The 24,625-nt window shown below is 32.7% G+C and overlaps 1 protein-coding gene across 5 annotated transcripts in view; it reads right to left on the reverse strand.

The window, feature by feature from the left end:
• Positions 1 to 24,625, reverse strand: part of LOC117106538 (discoidin domain-containing receptor 2-like) — an 88,764-nt gene that overhangs the window by 9,957 nt on the left and 54,182 nt on the right. For 4 of the 5 annotated variants that reach the window (XM_033247919.1, XM_033247921.1, XM_033247917.1 and 1 more), the window contains 5 exons: positions 14,792 to 14,902; positions 10,637 to 10,972; positions 9,415 to 9,450; positions 9,053 to 9,279; positions 6,078 to 6,208 (listed from right to left, as the gene is read on the reverse strand). In XM_033247919.1, the coding sequence (XP_033103810.1) occupies positions 6,078 to 6,208; positions 9,053 to 9,279; positions 9,415 to 9,450; positions 10,637 to 10,972; positions 14,792 to 14,902 (841 nt within the window). The remainder of the gene's footprint in view (positions 1 to 6,077; positions 6,209 to 9,052; positions 9,280 to 9,414; positions 9,451 to 10,636; positions 10,973 to 14,791; positions 14,903 to 24,625) is intronic. The other variant, XM_033247920.1, reaches the window with a different exon arrangement.

Consider the following 24,625-nt stretch of genomic DNA (forward strand, 5'->3'; position numbering starts at 1 on the left):
GTATATGTCAAAAAATACAACCTGGGTTGCCAAACATCCAGGGATCAATGTGTGGGATGCATTCAGCGTTGGACAACCCGGGTGCATTCCGTAATCGCCAGTGTAAACAGCACCGAATTTGATTCCAGAGTTAGGCCTTACCTGGTGCCTACCGCAGCTGTGGTCAGGTAGGCCTAAACTTTGCTAGCAACCGGCTAGGCCTAGACACCTTTAAAATTAAACCCCCCTGTGCTCCGGTATAGACTTGATATCAAAACTGCTGATTTAATTTGCATAATTTAAAAACAATCTGCAAATAAATTCCTTCAATATTGACAATAATTGCGGCTTCGTTCCGACGAGGAACTCGAGTGAAGTGATGATCACCATCGCAACAAAAATTGAGAGCAGTATTTTAACCCGAGTTCGTGGCCAGTGTAAAATGGGAGCAACTCGGGAGCAACCCGGACTTTTTCGTTGGATGTAAATGGGAAATTTTCCCCCGGGATCATTCTGGAATCAACACAGATTTATTCTGCCTTGGCGGTGTAAAAGGGGCATTAGATGCATTTAGTACACTCACAAGTGCGAAATGCTTAGTACAATCTCCAGTGTTTGTTTGCAATCAAAACACTGTAATACATAAAACTGATTGCACAGTCTGGATAACGCTATGTACCTATCTTTATACATTTCCACTACAAATCCTCCATAACTAATACTGCATATATTCTAATCTTAACTCAAATTCTTTGTAAATTTTTTTTTAATGGAAATTAATTGCAGAAAAGCTGATGCCACTCTGAGGTGTAATTACTAATGGTAAAAAAAACCCAGAGAAATGTACAAGTAATATATTAATATTTTTACACAAGGTCATAATAAGGGGTAAGTTTGAGATGGGAATGAGTTCCAACGAGTTCCAACTAGTCATAGGCAGATTCAAGGGGGGGGGGGGCAGTCAGCCCGGGCCCCCTTAATTTTCCTAAATCTATAAAGAAAAGTTTGAGAAAAAGAAAATTCTACCCAAATTTTGAGTCTAAGAGTGCCATTTCCTTCCATCTAGAGGTACCATAATCATAAAATTTCATACCTCTGCCCCAACCATGGTGGGGCTGAGGTAGTATAGACCCTCCAACTGTAAAAGTCCCTCTTCGGGGCCCCTCTATTTCAAATTCCTGGATCTGCCACTGCTAGTGGCAGTGTAATAATAATAATCACAATTCTTTATTTGTCCTCATACTCAATGGAAATCAAAAATTTTGGCTGGGCCCTTGGAGACCCACGGTAACTACAACATACGGATACAAACATTGTCTAATAAAAAACCTAACTCTCAATATGAGGAGCCAAGTGACCATACTCCAATTAAAACCCGACGCTGGGTGGGTTTGAATTGGAGTCTTTAGCAGAAGAAGCGGGAACAATACCTCTCAGCCCACCATTCAGCTGATAACAGTAGACCTGTGGAGTTTGGTGGTTTCGTCACAACTAAAAATAAATCAACTACCCAAGCCTCACAAAAAGACTTGGGTTTCTGATGATCAAGACTAATTCTCACTCTAGTCAAATATTCCGAACTAGATTAGAAAATAAATATTAATGGGGGTCCAAATTGATTCCTATCTATCTAAATAATGTGTAAATCATAATTATATAAAGAAGAAAGAACAATGCAAGGTGTAGACCTACAGTGTAGGACCAGGAAATTGGATATGGAATGGGAACTAGAGTTATTCACAACCCCAAGATGTCAAACAATAACTGAATCCCAATTGGTCTGTAAATCATAAACTAACTGCAACAGGTTGTTGAGAGTCCTATTAGTGTGCAGCCAAGTGTGATCCTATAAATCAATTCTACATTCAATACCCCAAGCCCCTGTCATTTTCAAAACATATGAACATGAAGCTACTATAAGCGTCTCTTTACAGCGAGTAGGTATTCACAGACCACAGCCATACCCAATTCAGCTCAATGATGCTGCATATTAGAGAGGTTCTATTATCTCGTCGTCTTTCATACCATACAGGGTAACCCTTTATATCCATGATTGATAATCTTTGAAATTAAATTCACAATTTTAGGACAAATCTAATAATTTATGGATATATTTATTTTGAAATTATATTCAACAAAAACAAACACAGGAAATACTAGAGTATCAAGAAAGCTTTGACAGAGCAAAATGCAATTGAAGTTGGATTACATAAATCTTGTGGACCTTATAAATACCAAGTACATTTAAAACCCTGGTGGAATGCAAACAGCTAATAAAATTCTTTCTGAAATGGTATTCAAGAATCAAATAAAATATATTTCTGACACATTTCATTACTTTATAAGCACAAAAATGAGTCACAATATACCTCACTGAAAAAAAAATGCTGGATGGCTCGGATTTATTAGTTGGATGCCACAACATTCATCTTGGACCTCTTACTCCCCAAATGACTCATTACTCCATCTTTTAACACACTGTTATGAGTCTCTGCTACTTTGTACGTACATCATTAATTCACCAGATGTAATAAGTTACATTCCAATGACCATGTTTCTACAGTTGACAATCAGCGTTTTACTACAAAAATATTCAGTCTAGCTTTATTTTGTGCAACACAGATTTGATACTGTTTAGGTTGCTAAGAATTTATTTCTTTTCACAACAACCATCTACAGTACATAACCTGAAATTCCAGTAACAGAGCACAGAATTGAACAAGATACAAGATAATAATTGCTGAATTTCCAAAAACTTGTTTTACTGGTACATTGGCGTGATAAATACATATGAATAGAGGGATTCAGGGATGACCTAAACTTGGGTGTTGGATATAAACAGTCCACTGTGTAATAATTACCATTCCTTTCCTTATTCTAACATATGTAATACATAGAACATTCTAGAATAACATTCAATTGACAATTATAGGAACACAGGACACCATGTAGAATCCAGGAGTAGTATTTGGAAGTTTCTGGAATCTTGGGTACTATAAGGCAAATAAGTCTAATTGGTTAATTATGATGTAAGGTAACCAATGAGGAACTTGGGCAATATAGAATGATCTTGAATGCTCTGGAATAGTGCAGCTAGGGTATATAAGCTGACAGTTTTATCTTTCTGGAGCCCTTTTTGAAACACATGTTCATGTGAATGTTATTGTATTGTTTTGATACCGGATTCTTGTTGAAGTTTACACAGAAAAAATGTTTATTTTTGAGTTGTGTTACAACTTTGTGAGCTGTGATTTATATTTTATATGTCAAAGAGGGATTCCTAGTCATTTCTATACCGATCGGAAATATGTGAAGTAGGAATTCATGACAACTGGCACAGCTGTGTTTTACATGGAGATCGCTATGGCGGTCGTCGCTTGTTATTGCTGTAAAGATCATCATAATTCCCAGTAAACTATACCAAATTGATTGGAAATTAAACTTAAGAATTTTACCTTAATTGTTTGCTAATGCTGTAAAGGATACTGGCCTGCAAACATTGAGATTTTTTGACAAATGTTAGGCCTAGGCCACTGCACATCTACGGGATGGTTAGTTATGCATGGTGGTCATCAACCCGCGAACTACGCTGCGATGTTAAGGCCAGCTAAGGTTTATGAAGGATCACTTAAATTTCAAAGCATACAATCCAAGGAGAACACTAGGATAAGTAAATAAACACTATTTTGAACAATCTTATTGCCTTTCCTAGCCATTTACTTCTCACCACTAGCTTCCTACAATTTATTTTCATGTTATTATGTCGCTGTCAAGCTAAGCTGTTTGCTAACTTTTTTTTATTGGACTTGGATTGAACGTTATTGAGATTAACACCATTTTACGATATCTTACTTGATCCTTGTTTTTAACCACCGTTGAATTCGAAAAGGAGGATGATTTGTATTGATAAGTAAATCTTACTTGAATTACATAAAAAGCTTGATTTGTTTTTTTTGTTAGCATTCGTGACAAATACTGCCATCAATGTCAACATTTAATTGGCAGATTTAGGCAAATTAACGAGTGATCACTATTAATTAGCCTTAATAATCTTGCTAAACTAGCTTTGACGTATGCTTTTGAAAGTTGTCTCTATAGTGGAGAGTGTTAATTGATTGAAAACAGACTTGTGCCGAGAAATACAATATTGGCTGAGAAAATGAAGAGATAACTCAATAAAAACAATCACAAATAAAGGAGGGAGAACAAATCGTGATGTGAAATAATACCATAAAATTGATAACAACATAAAAAAAAAATTAATAAAAACAATATAATACTAATAATTAACAATAATACATAACTAATGACAGAAACAGGGTTTGAGTAGAGGGAATTAATTACCAAATAAAAATGTAAGATTCCTGTATTCAGAGATTCTGTTGATTTATGATCAAAACAATTTTCACAGTTAAAGAAATTAAACATTTGCCACTTGATTTACAAGAGCCACATTCTTTGGTTTAAAATCTTTAAAGGGTTTAAACAAAGACTCACAGCCTTACTCCTAAATTGCATTGCATTAATCATGACTATAAAGTTTGACATCAAATCTCAACATTTTGATGGATAGCAAACAACATGACACCATGTAGGTACGAGACTGATGAAAACACCAACCTATCATTAAGCCGCTGATTATTAGCTCACCAATATTCCAAGCCAGATGGTTTGTTTATTTTGAATTTATTTATACTCTTCAAAGGGTATACCTTCAATAATCCAGCTGTGTTTAGTCACTTGTAATAAAAGACACAATATTTACATATCTAATTCAAGAGTTTATAGAATAATAAATATTTGCATCAAATTGATTAAAAATGTATGAATCATACAGTAATTGGATTAAATGTTGGCTTAAAGACTTAAGCTGTGATTTTATTAGTGACTGACGTAATGTGTGACTGACTTAACAATGTTTGATCAGATTTAATGTGTGCTTGTTTTAGATACATCTGAATCGTTGCATTTCACCATGTCTGCTGTAAGTAAAGCCGACTCACACGTTGCAAATTTGCTTTACGACAAGCTGTGCTACAACATGCTCAGTCTAAAATCGCTTTGGGGCAAGGTGTGAGAGGCCTTACAGTATGCACGCGACACAACACAGATAGTCCTCGTATAAAAGTGCACGATATCGTTTAGTCTTGAACATGTTCACAAAATTGTAGTTTTAAGTGTCATACCACAGGTTATCGTAAGCAAAATCACAGCATGTGAGGCCACAGAATGTAATGAGACATCCTCTCCGATTAAACATTTTCTTTAGAATTTGACAGATAAAAATCTGATAGGGTATGGTTACCTTAGATTACATTGATATTTTTTTTTTTTTAAGATGCTGAATGCAAGCTATGCTGAGCCATCAAAGGACAGCTTAGAAGAAACTGCGTGTGCACTGAACCATGATTTGCTCCCTGGTTAAATTTCATTGTTATTCTCTATCAAGACTGTAAGTTTAAAATAGCGCCCCCATCATTTGAATGAGATGTTTAAGTCGTTGCTATCATAAGCAATATGATTCATGTGCATATTAAAGCAGTAGTCTTTAGAAATAATCAGGATAATGTCTCATTTTTTATCGCCCAATTCACCACCAGAATAGCCCACAGAAAAAAACGCATTATGATGCTATCCTTGGTGGGTTTCAATGAAAAATTCAATCCACTAGATCAGTAATGAATAATTATAATTTGATTAGTATTATCAGGGGTCCTAAGTCTTTCAGAGGTTGCGGGAGTCTCCCGGAAATCGGGAATTCCCCTCACACTTTTGCAAGCAAGCAAGAATCTTCGGGAAAATAACCCACCTCTAACTTAAATTTGTATATTTTCACTACTTCACATCTATTGTCTCACTGAGGTCAGTACTGGTGAGTATCATCATTACAGCAAAAGAAAATTCAAATATGTTAAGAATACTTATTCAATAATATCTCCCGAAAGGGATCTTTTCAAAACATAATTATGTCAGAGCACTAAAAAAATAAATAAAAAATAATGAAGATGAGCAAGATTAAAGCATGGTCAAATTAGATGAATCACCTGACCATGTGGGACACTCATTTTAAAGTTCATTCACATAAAAATAATACACACCTGGCATTCTTGTTGGCATTTCTCCTAAGCATTTTTACAGCTACCAGCGTTCGTTGCCCTCGATTTCGCTTCACAAATGGAAAACCATTACCAATGTAGTCTTGTATATTCTCTGCCTCGCACAGATGAACCTTGGAGAAGAAATTTGGACCAATAAATCACTCAGTTCCAAGGTGACCAAGAACATGCTGCATATAAAACTCAACAACTCAATGTTATCTTTTATCAATTATTTGTGTATATTTAATTAAATGTAATTTTCAGATTTTTCATGCTAATTATTTATTAATTGTCACTAGATGGTAAAGGTGCATGAATTCCAATCCCAGGGTCCTGAATACAATTTTTGTTGTCCACTCCACTCCCTAATCATTATCAGAAAAAAAAACAAATTATAGTCATTCATCAGCACAGGAATGGTGGAAGTTTTTGTTCTTTTTAGTACAAATTCTGGATGAAATCTATCTTGCATCTATCTGTATTTGAGGAACAGGCAGCGTTTCCACAACTGATCCAGAAATACATCATAAAAAATCCCACTCGAATATATATAATGTTTTGCAGTATAAATGGTTTTGATAACTCTTCTGGCAAGCAATTTATGTGACATTTTAAGTTATAAACTACAGTATTTAGAATGTGTCATGTGTCAATATCAATTGAATTACCCCTATTTCCTCAGATTAGGTGTGGATGAATGAATTAAATTGCACATAGAATGTGGTACTGTAATTGGTTTGTATACTTTCGGATACATGAGGCGAGACACTTGGAAAATAAATTTACTACACCCACCACCACGTATCAGCAGCCTGTTAAGACTATGGATTTAATCACAAAGCTATTATGCAGATATCTTAAAGTAGTCTGAACAAGTGCTCATAGTAATTAATTTTAAGCTCACATTAATGCTTTTTATTAATCTTTAAAATGTAAACATCCTGAGAAGCTGTGTCTATCATTGATTTAATCATAACCTAGAACATAATGGTTTTACTGTTTTACATCAAAATGAATTTTGAGACTGCATTCATGCTTTTATGCCTGTTAAAAATTCCGAGCTACCTATCATTGATTGACAATTATAAGAGCGAATTCTATTCGATCTACTTATTATAGCGTGCCAAATATGTCTGCTATTGTCTGTGTAAAAATTTAGTAGTACAGATATGCATATCTCCCTTCAACATGGCACATCCACAATGTACACATGGTGTGCTAAATAAGTCTACTATTGCAGTAGCTGCTTATAAATTTAGTACAACAGACATCTTTCCCTACAGCATCACACAGAATATCTCCACACAATAACTTTTTAGAGTTAGTGTCAAGTAAGTCTGTTTTTTTTAAAGCCACTTATAAATTTAGCGCTGCACAGAGGAATCATTCCCTATAGCAGAAAACATTCACAATTTACACATACTCACATGGTAGTGCGCTATAGTAAGTCTGCTATTGTAATGGCCGCTTATAAATTTAGTGCTACAGACACATCATTCCATACAGCATGGCACATCGAACATCTACACATATTCACTTATCATGTGTGCTAAATAAGTCTGCTATTGTAAAAGCCGCTTATAAATTTAGTGCTACAGACACATCATTCCCTACAGCAGTTAACATTCACAATCAACACATACTCATCAAATGGTAGTGCGCTAAATATGTCTGTTATTGTAAAGGCCACTTATAAATTTAGCGCTACAGACACATCATTCCATACAGCATGGCACAACGAACATCTACACATATTCACTTATCATGTGTACTAAATAAGATTGCCATTGAAAAGGCCGCTTATAAATTTAGCGCTACAGACACATCATTCCCTACAGCAGAGAACATTCACAATCCACACATACTCATCAAATGGTAGTGCGCTAAATACGTCTGTTATTGTAAAGGCCACTTATAAATTTAGCGTTACAGACACATCATTCCCTATAGCATGGCACAGCGAACATCTACACATATTCACTTATCATGTGTACTAAATAAGATTGCCATTGAAAAGGCCGCTTATAAATTTAGTGCTACAGACCTATCATTCCCTACAGCATGCCACAGCGAACATCTACACATATTCACTTAGAAAGAAAAGGTAAAGGTAGGAGTAGCAGCGTCATTGTGCTGAATTGCGTATGGGAGTGGTCTGTGACTAGCTAGCCACGGTAAAGTGGCGCTTATAGTAGTTACATGTTCATAACATTCCACAACGACAGGGGCTGAAATGAAATTTATCATGTCCTCTAAATACTTCTACTATTTTAAAAGCTGCTTATACATTTAGTGCTACAGACGGATCATTCCCTACAGCATGGCATGGCGAACATCCAAAGACTTGTGCTAAATGTGTCTGCTATTGTAAAAGCCGCTTACAAATTTAGTGCTATAGACGCATCTTTGCCTACAGCATCACAGTTAGCATTCTCAGTTTTACTCCTTTGAACTAGCATGGCGACATTTTTGTAGAATTGTTCTAGATCTCATGGATGTGAATTCCACAATGGACAATAAACCCAGCTTAAATTAAGACCTAAAGCTTTGTCGTTTTATGTCCAGCTTTATTAGATATTTAGAGAATGCACACGGCGATAAATAAAACTAAATGCATGTACAAGTCTCTAAAATACTGCTACAAAAACAAAACTGCTCAGCTCTCATATTCGTCATTTCATCAAGGGTGGAATGTTTACAATTAGGAAGTACCCAGTGGTTAAATACTCATATGAATATACACCACAGACATGTGGTGATGTACTTTACATGTAATTTATAAAATTTATAAAAGTAATTTATTTAGTATTTCATATATTTATTTACAATAGAATCCACAATTTATTGGATTTTGGGCCTCATTCTCTCTTCACACTCCTGAACAGTATTCGGTGTGATTTGCTGTTATTTTTCAAAATATGTAAATGTGTTATTGTGTTGTTTGCCATTGTCTTATTTTGTGTTTTTACACATACCTCCCCAAACTGTCCTTCTCCAAGCCTTTCCAAAAATATGAGTTTTTCTCGTGGAAATTCTGGGCACAGAGATCGAATATTATTTAGTTTTTCCATGCATTGGTCAGGGACGCCGTAGATTGTGTTGCCCGACACGCCCTGAATACTCATCAGGTCGGTTTCTGCATAATGCTGCTGTTGTAAGGACTTCGGAGAACAAGTCGGCTCAGCGTAAACATTTGCTTCATCTATCGATAGAAAAAACAAATCATTATATATAAATACAAAATTTAATATAAAAACTTAAATATCTAATTTTATTCAAATAACTTTTTAACGATTACATGACAGGCATATATTTTGAAAGATAATGAACCCCTTACCTAGTGTGACAATTAAGGCCTCATTTATTGTGGAAGCTATCCAATAAAAGAAAGGAAAGATGCCATGGAATATAATATTACTATCAATTCAACTATTCAATTATTACTAACAATCCAACAAGTATTTGGTTTATTTTGAGGATAACAGACATAAGGAGCTTCAGAATTAAGGCAGACAATTAACTACAATTTATAAAAATTGGTATGCAAGTAAGCAAACAAATTTACAGAAAATACACACAGGGTAATAATTATACACATTGATATACTGTTCACATTAATGTATTATGCACTTAGAAATATTAGCATTTGGCATGCAAATACTATACATTGAATACATTTAAGAGGGCTAAAAACATTCTTCACATTAATACACTGTACATACAGTAGGCATATAATAGTATACAAATACAGCATGGTTTTAAGTAGTGAATTCTACTGCAAGGCATGTTGGATGATGGGAACTACCTCCCTCCGCGATTACTCAGTTTGCATACAGTTCACGTAGGCAGAGGTGCAGTAGTCAATATTAGGTAATACTTTTTTTCCCACATACTGGTAAATTTGGCACACGCAGGGAAGTATTAGTAACATCTGCACCCCTTACAGGGTGGAATTGACCAATGAACTGTTGCAATTACATAATTTATATGCATGAGTTATACACTCATGTACTGTATGTAAATACTGTAATAATTAATAATATATTAATTTATATGCACAATTTCAAATAGTTCAACACGCTTTCTAGTAGTAGGCCTTTGCAAATAATAATGTTCTATGTGTAAAATAGTAAATTCCACAAAATTTTTAATAATGCACTGTACATAAGCAATGCTCTGCATTCAGTAATACACTAAGCATGTACACACTGTACATAGCGCATGCCAACACGTACATGTAGCCTAATTACTACTAGCAACAGCCATTTTACATCAGATTCTGAAGGTGAATTAACTAGTAGCGCTGTAGAATCATGCTTTTAAATTAAGTCAATGAATGCCAGAGAGAATATATTACAGGCTGCTTATAAGCCACAACATGCCAGAGGGGTTGAAATGGAGGCTGTTTATCAGCCGCAACATCCAAAAAAAGAAGACTTTCTTTAAGACAGACATTGATTGATGTTTTTTCTCAGTCGATCAACGTCATTTGCCAGTCTATTAACAGGATTACAGAAAAGAAAGCTATCATATCATGGCTATATGTTTCATCCACTTACCGACAAACGCACCCGAGTCCTCATCATCACTTTGTGGGACTTTATTATCGATGATATGATACTGTGGCTCATCACTAGGGTGGGAGATCTGATACGTTGGGTTGGCACGCCGGCTATTGTAATGCATCAGCGAGCCATTACCAGCGGCTCGAGTGATGGTTTCGGCGTGGTACAGTATCTGTGGTACCTGGTGCTTGAGGCGGATGTATTTGTGACGGTACAGAAATAACAGAAGACCAAAAATAAGCACAAGGAAAATGAGAACCCCGAATACAGCTCCAAGGACGACAGAGGTGGTGTCTTCATGTTGGGGCACAGGTATAGCCGTTGTCATACCTGAAATATATAAATATGCTCATCTTATTTTTTTTTTAAATCATTTGTTTTCTTGTAAAATCAAAAACAAAATATTTATATATTCCAAAATGAATAGCAGTAGGAACCCGTTTTAAATTTCAACCAACTGATAATCTCAGGCACTTTCTTATCTGAACTTCTTAACTATCTGTACTCCCTGTCTCTTATACACATCTAGATGTGTATAAGAGACAGCCCTACAGCAGTTAACATAGAACACAGAACTGGAAGGCAAGCTTTTTAAACACTGAGCTACAGATTTAGACCTGTATCAACCAAAAGCCCAAAACCAGACTCCAGAAGAAAATTAAAACTTTTGATAGTACAACTGATTTTTTTAAGACACAAAAAGGGTGTTTGACATAAAAACTGTAAACAATTAACGAGATACAGCTATTTGAATATTAAAACATTGGGGGGAAATGGGTGGTTATTGTACATCATTCATTTCTTTGAAAATTGACAGCATACCCTATTTGTAATACCTTGTCCACATATTCAAATTTTATGTGACAAATTTGTATGATGTGCCAATATATGGCCACGATGCTGTCATATTACACTCAAATATGTGCATCTCATATATTTTCACATAAAAAAATTCAGATGCTACTCACTGAAATAATACCGTGGGCTTTTGCATATGTGTTATGTGAAACCAAATACAATAAGGGTGGGCTTATACCCAAAAATTAATTGTATTGAAGTCCCATTCCTGGAGAAATTTCAGTTGTTAGGAAAAATCAGATTTTTATATGAGGCATGTCGTGGCGAAATGTTTAAGTTGTCGCTCTGGCTAGTATTGAGTAAATGAGCTATAAAATATGGGAGCTCAAAAAATGGCCTAAAAATCCAAATTTGTTTTTCACTATAAATCAACAGTTTAATGTCTTATTAATCATGTCCCATAGTATTAGTTCTGGAAGTGGTCAACAAATTGTTTATTTAATGTTATTTTGATAGTTCATTCTATTAAACAATGTATGCACAAATAACTTTGAAAGGCAATTACTCAAAATCATGTTTATCTTGATTCTAAGTGTACTGTACTTTCACTTTCCAATAACTTATGCTTAAGATGTGACCCCCTCATTTTAAAGATCACATACTCATGTATCTGAAAATACCAATAACTTGAATTTTTGCTACAACTTAGCCATTTTGCCACAACATGCCTCATATGTTATAAAGATTTATAATTATAATACAAAATCGCTAGTTTAACTGAATTTAGACATTCCTAAACATAACAAAATGTAAAAAAAGACTGAAATTTGAGTTTTTGTGTTCCATACAAAAAAGAAAAGCAGATGAATTTATTATGTTTGATTTTTTGACAGGTCTGTGAAGAAATATAGTAGGCACCAGAAACATTAGCTTATTCAACACTGCTAGGCTAGGCCTAGCCTTACCTCGATTTAGGTTCTGTTTTATCGGACATAAAAACGGCCGAAATGATATTTTATGTACTGACACTTGTGAAATATAATATTTCATTGGAATCATTTCAAATTAAAAAAAAAAAAGTGATTCTGACCAAGATTTTGACAATGAAACAAAAATATCACAGGCCTACTCGATCGACCGCAGTGTGCGAAATGCGAAATACAAAAACTAACCTCTTTAGAGAGGGTGCACTTTATTGACTATATAAAGTATAAACAAAAGTGAGAGCATTCCAGCAGATGCACACTACAACCTCTGAATTTGAATAGTAATGAAGTCATCAAGAAAATGGTAATCTCCTATGAGAAATAGTTTCTATTTCTCAATTTTTTTTTATCCTTTCGCTATGGTTTATAATAATTAGAGTAATGCATTTTCATTTTTTCTAAAAAAATTCTTTTTTTAGTGAAATTTTGCCGAGAATGGGGCTTTAAGTATGACTAAAATATGGCTTAACAAAAAGTTAGTCTCTTCTAGACTACTAAATACATCATTCAGGGGACATACAGCTTCATCCCATAAACGTAACCTTCATAAAACCTAAGTGTTATCATTGTAGGTTTTTATATTATTCAGCAACCATTTTCAAGTTGGTAGCTCTTCTTATAGCATTTCTGACTATAAGGACCCCCACAAAAATATGACACAACATAGTATTATGCATAGTTGAAATAGAAAAATTAATAATTCATAATACAATAATAGGCCTACTGAAACAATAACATAATGCTATTTATTCACAAAGTTAACCATTTTAAACCAAATATAGATAAAATAAAACAGTAATTACTTATTAAATAACACATTTCAATTATGATAAAAACACCCTGTTGTCAGTCGGGAGAATCATTGTGAAGGTCAATGAAAAAAAAAAAACTTGTCCAGATGAGTGGTTTTTAGAGCGCAGAACAGTTTAAACATAGCAGGGATTCATTGGGGCCCGGAGCATTCCCAGAAAAATGCTTAGGGCTTGATTGAGAATGTTTTTATTGTTAGCCTTGACTTACAGTAGGTTATCAAAATTATTTTTAACTTTCTCCAAGGACAAATCATTTGAATTTGACTGATATCTTAAGTGAGCCTTGGAATGAACCAAATTTTAATACTAGTTAACTAAGCCTGACTCCAGCGCACTGAGTCACGCAGGAGTAGTAATTGGTGGCGTGCTGAAGCGCAGGTCAGTGGAATCTGGATGGATTAAGCAAAAGCTATAACCAGGATACCACGGTCTTCATGGGGTCTACATTCCAGTCGTTCAACAAGTGATGGTATGAAGGCCTACTCTGTGGGGTTTTTTTTTGGTTTTTTTATATAGAGAAAGAGTGACATTAAACATATGAACAGGTGGTTGTAAAATAAACCTATCAGAAATGAAACTAATTTTCCTACGGAAACATATTAAACAATTAATTTAAAATCTTTAACAAGACAGTTTGTATTTTCATATATATTAACCTGATATTTAGTATCTTAATCACAAATCTTAAATATTCATTCAGATTACTTGGATGTTGTTCAAAATGCAAATGATTAACTTTTAATAAATCGAGAAGAATTAAGCAGCACATCACTTTAATTGGTTGGGGCACTTGATGTTATCTAACTATCATTATGAGTTTTGAGGAAGTGAAGTTGTTAATTGTTATGGGGCTTAGGGGATTGCAGTTGTTTTTTAGTATTCAGATTTTATGCCAACCATGCATTAATGTTCAGGCACTGTATACATCTTGGCTCATGCCAAGATTTGAACCTACAACATTATGAATATAAGGCAAATATTTACACCACCAAACAGGATCTCCAATACTGTACTTTTAAGTTCTTCAGCTAAAAAACTAGACATGACAATCAACTAGAAATAGAGCCTATATACAAAGAATGCAACACGGCTACTAAACAGAGCAACATGTCGCTCATCATACAATCATCTAATTTCAGTAAATATCTTGCCACAGACAACATTTTGACCAATCAGCAACTCTGGTCTTATTTCACTAAGCCTGCAGGCAGCGAAGAACAAACCAGATGAACACAAGTTACATATACTATGCACGATGATCATTATCGTGCACAGCGTAAATGAAGTTTATTGTGCTGTAAAATGTTTTGTCATCGTTGTGTGTAAATAAGCCTTTATGTGATTTATACTTTGCAGTAAAATATAGCCTCTCCAACATATAACCTATAGGCTTTTGTTCATCATTGAAAAAAATTAAACATTATGGCAAAGCATAATTCTTACCTAAAAGTTATTATGCCAATAGTTACAGTCAAGCTTCTTCGGGAGGCTTATTAAAAGTTTAACAGTTCGCATGAGAAATGGAGTCAAGATTAATAATTAATAATTCTTACCATGTCTGGTGTTTCTACCAGGTAACGTACGCTTCGGATCCCACGGTGGAATGTGCGTTGCATCATCTGGAACCCAGGAGTTGTCATGGGGATCAAGGCCTTCACTGACCTCTGCAAATTGAGCAAAAGTCATGAAATATTAGGACTTCTTAATCAGAAGTGAGGAAACAGAAGATAGATATATATTTAAAAAAAAACCCTTTTTACAAAAAATTCCATACTTAGTAACAATAATACAAATATATTTAAAAAAACTAAAACCTTCAAAACAATCCTGTAAATGGACTGAATAAAAAAGATATCAACAAATGATATTCCGTGCACAACAATACTTTTGATGCCTTTTTTGGAAAACGACCAAAAACACTAAAATCAGCAAAATGCGGATATAAAAATACAAAGCAGTGAAAAAACACAATGTGCCAAAATGTCATAAAAGTAGCATTCATACGGGAAACTCAACAACCAAATTTTACAAAAAAAAACTATTCAAACTTAAAAAAACAATAATGTCATAATTACTTGACATCCACTAGATGAACAGTAGGACTCAATTATTTTAAGAAATATTGTAAAAAAAAACATTGAAACTTTGCTTATTAACAGTAAATTAGGTATCTATTGATATGACTGTAAGTCATTATCAATGTAATATACATATTTTTCATTCCATACTAAAATTGGTACACCAAACTTTTCACAACTTAGTTCACTCAATACATCTTTGATCCTATATAATTACACAATCATCAATTTTCCCAAATGTCCATTCTGATCACCTCAGAAATTGGATTGCGGTTTAGTGAAATTGTCTCAGTTACGTTTTCATTTACGCAAACTAATGAACTTGACATATATAAGCAAATATGGCTCTAGATATTAGAAAACCGCTTTTTACTGATGACATTTTGTATCTTCGTATCAGGTATCCAATTTTGTTATTGAATAACGCCATTAAGTAAAGTAGATGCTATAAAGCAGGGAGATATAATATTTGTTGGACAGCGATAGTTTCATTGTAAAGCCGTTACTCAAGTCAAAACTTAATGTATTAGTATCCAGTAGCATGGATATCGATGGCGGTGGGCGGTGTTGACATACAAGCATACAGCATCTGGCGTGCAATATAACAACTTCATGACGAGTAACTCTGATTCTGTTTACGTATCAAGAATTGTTATGAAATAAACTAAACAGCAATGAATGCAATTCTACCCTTTATAAAGTATCCATTACTTTCAAACATTTTACAAATTTATAACACTAATGGCAGTCTGATTTTCAGAAACAATCTTCTGTTTATAGCTCAAATGCATTATGGGAAATATGTGTAACATTTGGTTTCAACCTTTCTCGGTACTAACACTTCTATAGAGCCTATAAATCTTAAATATATGAGTTTCTAATAGGTTTGGATATAGAAAATTAATGCATAGAGCCACTGAGGACACGGGTTACCTAAGACCTAATTCTAAAGATTAAAGTATCAAATCCTATGAATATCTTTTATGAATTCATTGCTAATGCAAAAAATGAGAATTAAATATAAAAATATTATTTAAAAAATGATTGCTAAACAAACCACAATTGAATCTATATTTTATTTTTCTAAATACTTTAAAAAATCTGAAAATATATATCTGAAACATATACCTGATAACATTATTCTGAATAAAAAAAAAACAAAGATTAAATATAAAAATGAAATCACAAAATAAATTTCATCTTGTTATTCTTGTTGAGACATGAAGTGAATTCTGATTACTATCAATGAAAAATTTAAAAGAACCATATAGAACCTTTCATATATTGCATTATTACAAGACTGACCTGGTAATTATTACTGAAACCTGAAATTTCCATGAAATATATGGATTGAATTTTCAATACTTTTAAAAAAAGAGGATAAATCACAAGACAGACACTAACTATTAGGAAATGAATCAAGCTTAGTGAAGGGGAGATTGTCGGATATATCAAAGACTCGATCCTCATAATAAAATATTCTAAGCTGATGTACGGTATAAATAAGGCTTCTATTTGATCCCAGATACTGACGTTACTCAAATTACCTTGAAAACTTTGGAGATTCGCATCCATTACGATGTCAACACAAATTGTGTGGGGATTGTAGAGATTTTGCACATCAACAATGTTTAACTTTCCTCAGATGAATGTCAAAGTCAACAAATTAGGATCATTCACAAAACTGACAGCAGTTTTTAACGACGGAAAAATAACATCTGTGGGGTTGTAGCGGATTATACTGCAAATGCATAAATATTACTGGCTGAAGGTGCCCGTCTCATACAAGCCGATTTAAGCCATTCCAAAAAAGAAAATGCAGTAGGATTTTCATGCCTCAGTGCACAAATTTATATGCAAATTAACAGATGGCCACCAGGAATTGATACAACCTTAATTTCATCCACCTGTGATGATTTGGTGGAGTACTCCTTTTCACTTAATAAAAGCAGGTCTAGAGTCTTAAATCACCTTTAACTCTCTGTAAAATGGTCACCTTGCCTAGGAAAAGTCGGAAATGGTATTCAGAAATACAGGAATCTCGCATGTATTTTAAATAAGGTCACAGTAAGAGTACCGTACTCCAAACGAATCCAAATCGGAAAAAGTCCTTATGGATGCAAGATCTGCACGCAACAATGTAATGCAACAGAACTGCAACATCAAGTAGTAGTTGCGTAGCTGTTCTTAGACCTGAATGTGAAATTCAGGTAGAAAGTACAAAAACGAAGACGGAAACACTTCCCAAGGCTATGTGCTAATTACACGAGGGAACAAAACATCATAGATAGCACGCTTTGACCTCACCATGAAAACACAAAGTCAATGACCTAGAGATATGATGGTGTCAGTTAATTAAATAATTAATTGATCAGAAAATTTCTTCCTAAAATAATCCTGTTATGTGTAATATCAGGCTTTTGAATAATCAAACATTATTAATCATAAAAATCAGAGATTTTTAAAAGTGAAAATCAAGTTCTTTATTAATGTTCTAAAAATAATGCTTTAATGTGATACTTGGCAACTGTTTTAAAGAAAATATAAAAAACTTTATAAAAATTTTTAAAAAATAATTTTATCATAACTAGAGATTAGTAGTAGCTTCTTATAAAGTACATAAAGTGACTAATATAGAACGTATCTGCACCAATTAAGAAGTTGAACAATTTGATAATTCAATTATATAATTTGTGTTGTAATAAAAAAAAAATTCAGAGTACGCCTTTTGCCAGAAAGGACACGTCCTAGATTAGCGAAGTGCAAGTCAAAATATTAGACAGCGTGTCACAAATATTCAGAATAATTGATAATAATCAGGATAACAAAAGTAATGCTACCTGACTGATTGCATGAAACGTGTTGGGGGTTCTTTTTTTTGGATCACTAATTTTTGACCAAACATCTCTTTAAACAAAAACCCATCCTATGTCAATATTAATATACTATTTTAATATTCAAATTTGTGTATAAATATGTTTAGTTTAGAAAAATAATCACTCCAATTGACCAAATCATTAGAACCAAATTAATATATTATGTGATTAAAATACAAATTAATATATTTATTCATTATTTTGAACTGAATTTTAAAGTAACATTAAATTTGCAAAGCCATGTAGCTTACATTCCTAAATTAAAATATTTATATCTATAACTGTATATTAAAAAAAACATTAAAACAAGTTCTTGTAACCTTGAAACTCCGATGAGGGCAGTATGACAGTGGCAGTACAGTATATTGGCCCTAACAGCCACCTACACAAAAAAGATCTATTAATCAATCAGCCAAGTGTTTCTAGAAGTTCTCATAATCTCAAAAGCTCCGATGAGGACATTATAACAGAGGCAGTAGAATATATTAGAACTAACGGCCGCCCATACTAAAAAGATCTATTAATCAATCTGATGAGTGTTTCTAGAGCTTATCATTGGAGTTAAAGAGGGCAGAAGACTAAATGTTTTGCACTCAAGTTATGTGCAAGTTACTGGTACTATTTTTTAAAAATTTTGGGGGAAATTAAATAATGAATAGCCTAATCATTATTTGAATTAACCCTATTTTCTATCAGGAAATTTAAATTGGGAAAGAATTTATTCTTGGAAAAATATCTGACAAACACATGTAGAAAACTTTCAATACATCTCCATGGTGATACAAACTAAGTTAGTTGAGAAAACATAATTATACAAGACATGGAATGTCTAAACTTGTTTCTCAGAAGGTGTAGGCTTGTTAAGAAGACTATAAACAGGTGGAATCACTCAAGCATGCAATATGTCATCACAGTCTGGCACCAAGAGATTATGGGGCACATTACTAATGTGTCTACTGCGGTCTGGCACCAGAGAATTGTGAAGTAAGTACCTTACTGATGAGTCTACAAAACCACCAAGTTCAACCTTATCTTTTCTTTCTTGCTAACAAACATCAAACTATCAGATATAAAAATATGAAGATGATCAAAATGACCTTAAATCTAACAACAGTCATGAATTTTGTGTGGGAAGTTTTAAGTATTTGTGTTTTCATATTTTCCAGACACACATCCTAAAAATTCCATTACAGTCTATCGCCTATGTATCTTGAAGTGTACTATTTAATAATTTTTTTATATTCCTCTTTTATTCATTACTGAGGCAAATTTAAAGGATTGCTACTTGAGGACTGTTAGTAATGAACTCAATCAGTACATAATAACCTCTTAGACAAGACAAAACATGCACTCAAAAATGCATACGGTATATCAACCAATTCTAATGAGGCTTAGGAAGCGGGGTTGGTTGTGAGAAAAAAAAATCCTGTCACCGACAGGAAAAGAACCCAGAACCACAGGAATTGACAGCAAATACCTCCACTCAAACACAATACCAGTGCATAAAAAAAATCCATAAATATAAAGTAAACCTGATTACAGGTCAATAATATCTTTTTGATAATACAATGTATAAATAAAAAATATAAACATGTGCAAAATATTTCAATGCACTCACAACATATCAAAATTTAATTCTAAAAATCCTCATTTTCATTGAATATAAAAATGTAAAATATATATTAAATATAAAAATGCAAATGAATGAAGCCATAAAACTACTTCTAATAATATATGTTGATATAATATTAATTTATACGTTAGCAGTGAGTTTAAAATTGATTCAAAATTCACAGCAGCATTTTAAATCAATATGGATTCTATGCTACAGTATATTCATACTGAGGGTAACATTAGATAGTGTGCTAGCTTGATATATCTTGCAGATGAATATTAGTAAATACAAAGTAGATACTAAAATGAAAATGAAATATTTAGGAGGAATAGAGAAGAAAACTGGTGAAGATGAAATCCTGCATGGACTAAATGAAATTGAGACAATTGTCTCATAGATAATACATATATTACCAAATTATTTTATCATATATGGCTTTATTATTCAATCATATATAGCTAGACAATTCACCCAGGTAAATAAAATAAGATGGCCAGACAATTTATCCATATATATCTAGATAATTCATCCATATATGACCAAATAATCCATCTATATATGGCCAGATAATTCACCCATATATGGCTTGATGGTGATTCAAATATGGCTAAATAAGGTGCCACCATCCAATTTTCTATGCTGAAAGCTATTTAATTTCCTTTTGTTTCTATTGCTTGAAGATTGCCTACACCTCATAAACACCTCTGACTCTCCAATAATAATAATATTATACTTCATAAATCATAAATACAATATTTATATACCATATATTACATTCTGTATCTACAGAATGTGGTTTACCTCATTTAAAAAGGAACAATTAAAATTTAAAAAAAAAAAAAAATAACAGCCATCTAAATGTCCTTTAAATATTAAATGTGTTTTTACCCAGCCTTACTCTAAATGGAAATATTGAAAATCAATTATTATGTATATATCCACAATATATAAAACACGCAAAATATTTAATTCATCACTTTTTCAATTCTTTTTAATGAAAGAAGTCAAACATTCAACACCTATGCTTATCTGCAAATTCCTGGTGGAATAGACAGATAACATGTTTGGTGTCAGGAAAGAATCCCAGGAGAAATGCCTAATGTTCTCTCCTCATTTATGTTAAATGAGTATTGCATAACCGCGGATGGCATGATCAATCATAGATTTGACTCGTTATTCCCAGTGCTAACAGAATAAGAATGGATGTATTAATATTTAGACTTGATACAATATATATTTTATATACATGTGTCATTAAATGATGGCAAGATACGATTATCATCACATGGAAAAATCTAACTAGCAATTAAGAATTGATAACTTATAATATATAGTATAACAATTAGAAATATTTATAGTATAGCACACATAGAACAAGCTTATTTATTTTTAAAGAAATGTTTAATCCTTTTTTAATTCTTAATTTATGATTGCTAAGATTACGTATTTCTAGCTTTGCTATGAATAATATTAATTTATTATTTATTATCTACAACTCAACTGTCTGTACAAATTGCAGTCACACTGAATGATGTTTGGTCATAATACTAGGTCAAAAGAAAACACACCAGACTTTTACTGTTATGTTGTTTGCTGTAGGTTTTTCAAAATCTTATAAATTTTGAGTTGCAAGACCGCAAATTAATTTAAGTCAATTTACAGGTTCATTTAAATAAACAGGATTTTGCATAAAGTTGGAACATATTGTCCATTAGAATAATAATTTTCAAAAAAATGTTATGCTTCCTTTAAGTTCCAAAATAAAAGTACTTCATTATTCTTTAATATACAAAAAAACTGGTCATGTTTTTCTATAAATGGTATAATTGCTACAGGTATAACATTGAATCAATCACATCAATCTTGTATTGAAAAGCTATTTACCAAAATGTATTACCATTATCTCATCAGTTTCTTATAAACAAACATTGGTCGATAGTTAGTTTTCTGCAGTCGGCTTTTTACTCATTAATACTCAGGCCTATTTTATTACATATTACTGTCAATTGTTTTACTTCTCATTGCCTAAATGGCTCCCTGTAGGTTTCTACGGTAGTTGAGCGAAATGCATTTCGTCACCATGAAGTTCACTATATCTCAAGGGAAAATTTTCAGGCAACCACAAACTTCATAAAAAAAAAAAAAAAAAAAAAAAAAAAAAAACAGCTAGGAAAGTAAGATAATTTAAGAATCAAGATAAAGGATGCGCTTTCCCCACCCTTTACTGGGGGAGGTTGGTGTTTGAGATTTTTGTTTAGAAATGCTTCACCATAGACACTAGTTTTAAATGGAAAAATAGTTTGTGTTGGAATACCGTGCTCTCCTTTTTTTCCTTTCATTTCTTTTTTTTTTCTCTCGTTTTTATTCGGGGCCTTAACCCCCCACCCCCCATTGCCGACCCTTGATTACTCTGGTCAGTAGTAGTTTAATATTAAGATGATATTTATTTTTTTTTTAAATATATTTTTTGAACAATTTAGTGATTGATATTTGGCCAAACTTTTCTTCAGTAATCTCTTTATAAATTGCAAACCCCCAAAATGTGGTTTGAGATGCCAATTTTAGGTAGTCACTACAAAATTGGATATGGTTTTTATCGAGCTGGTCACAAATGATCAATCTAGGTTCTTTGCTTGTGAACCTTTGATGTAGTTACTTGTATTGACCATCTCTATAACTACTAGTATGTTTAAGTAGTAGTTTTGTACTCTTAATACACTGACCGAATATTCAACACTAATATATATAATTGTTAGTTTGTAGACAGTGTGTCTGGTATAAGGCATAATTTCTAAAAATAGCAGTAGATGTGTATCCGACATGTCCTACTAAGGTCTTTAACAATGCCAGACAATAGGCACCAATTATATTTTATGGCATAGAAATTCATACGGTAATTATCAATTTGAATTTATTAAAACTGGACGAGATACATTTTAAAAAGTAGATTAAATGATGGCAATGAACGCTTCCTAAATTCTTGACAAATCTTCTTTTACTCTGAACTGAATTTTAATTTATGAAATTGGGGTAAATATTTGAAGATAAATAAATAAAATTCTTAATATCATGTATTTTAACAATTTTAGAAGATGGAAATTAATAGATTTAAAATTATTTGCAATAATAATAATAGTTATACCGTAATAAAGGTACACCGGAGTGAATGGTACAGTATTGCACAATATATTTATTAATATCATTTATATATTTTCCCCTACAAAAGGAAGCATACATTATACTGGCTATTATGGTAAATTATAATTATCTGTAAAGAAATTAATTCTCCTGTGTTTTGCAAAAAAAAGCATGGATTCCTCCTCCCTACCATATGTTCCCTAATAAACATTAAGTAATTTATTTAACATTTACTACAGCCACAAACAGGCCACAACCAACAATGACAAATTAAAGAAAACCAAATAATAATTAGGGGCCTAATATTAACAAATAGCACTGCTGTCAAACTATTCAAAACTCAGCATCCTGATGCAGATTATAATACAGTACCTTTGAAATAATCAGAACAAATTGGTTTTTTTTTTTTTTAAGAACTCTCCTTTATTAATGCTTAAAGCAAGGTTTACTGCCAATAACCCTATTAATAAACTGAAAATCATTAATCATATACTGTATACATATTCTAATATACGGTAATATACTGGTATGGCTTTGCTATAACACCCTAAAGACATATTTCATGTTTATTTTGCCAAAAAAACTAGCAATGTCTCTGCTAGGTTTTAGGTGATATAGTGTTGCAGAAACATCAAGAGATTAGATTCTGTCATGATTATTTCAAAACTGTTATATCTGCACCATCACATTAATTTGCCTACTGTCACTGAACAAAAAAAAAGATGTTGACATTTAAAAATTGGAAAAACATTTTCTGATTAAAAACTGAGCTGATTACAATCATAAAGATGACATATCATTTTTTAACTCAAGCCTCTGAAAAATAGATGATGCAATATATCACAATATCACAACTTGCAAAAAAAATTTGAAAGCACATTTTTATGTGACATCAACAAGAAATAATGTTTCATAACAAGTATATATATATATGTATATATATATATATATCTATATAACACACTAATGAAAAGATGAATACACTATACAAAAAATATTGTAGCAATTTAACCATCAACATGTATTTAGCACAATGAAAATAAGTAGTTTTTTCAATATTAAAGACCCTATTAGTAATGACCTCTAGTCACAACGTTGTATATCAGTTCACATGTGGAGGCTGTATGGCCTCATACATTGGGAAGACTTCTCGCCATTTTGCAACAAGGATAGAGGAGCATTTACACAGGGATAAAACTAATAAAAGTTACGACACTACTATGTATTTAAATACCTATTTTAGAATAAATTAGAGCTATGATATTAAACTTAGACTGTTTGAGAAACTAGAATTTGAATTACTTAACTTAAACGTGCCACCAAGTTACGACACTACTATGTATTCAAATACCTATTTAGAATGAATTAACTTTAATGTGCATAAGTTATAAGCAAAGGCATATAAACCTCAGGATATCTGAATTCGGTTTTTTTGTTTTGTTACACTGGTTTGGTTCTATTAAATGTATTTTTGTTGCTCTTAAATTCGTCTTTATACTACTTTCTGTTTAGAAGTTTGGCTGTATTGTACATGAGTTTAGACAGACCAGTACGGTCACAAAGCAAGACCTTAGACTGTTTGAGAAATTCAGAAGAAGAAGGTGAAAAATGCAGACGCAGACATAAATTTTCTCAAAAAAAAAAAAAAAAAAAAAAAATATAAATATATATATATAAAAA

The sequence above is a fragment of the Anneissia japonica genome, unplaced genomic scaffold (genome assembly GCF_011630105.1).
Source record: "Anneissia japonica isolate Jap-2015-1 unplaced genomic scaffold, ASM1163010v1 scaffold11799_len232112_cov184, whole genome shotgun sequence".
NCBI classification, from domain to species: Eukaryota; Metazoa; Echinodermata; class Crinoidea; order Comatulida; family Comatulidae; genus Anneissia; species Anneissia japonica.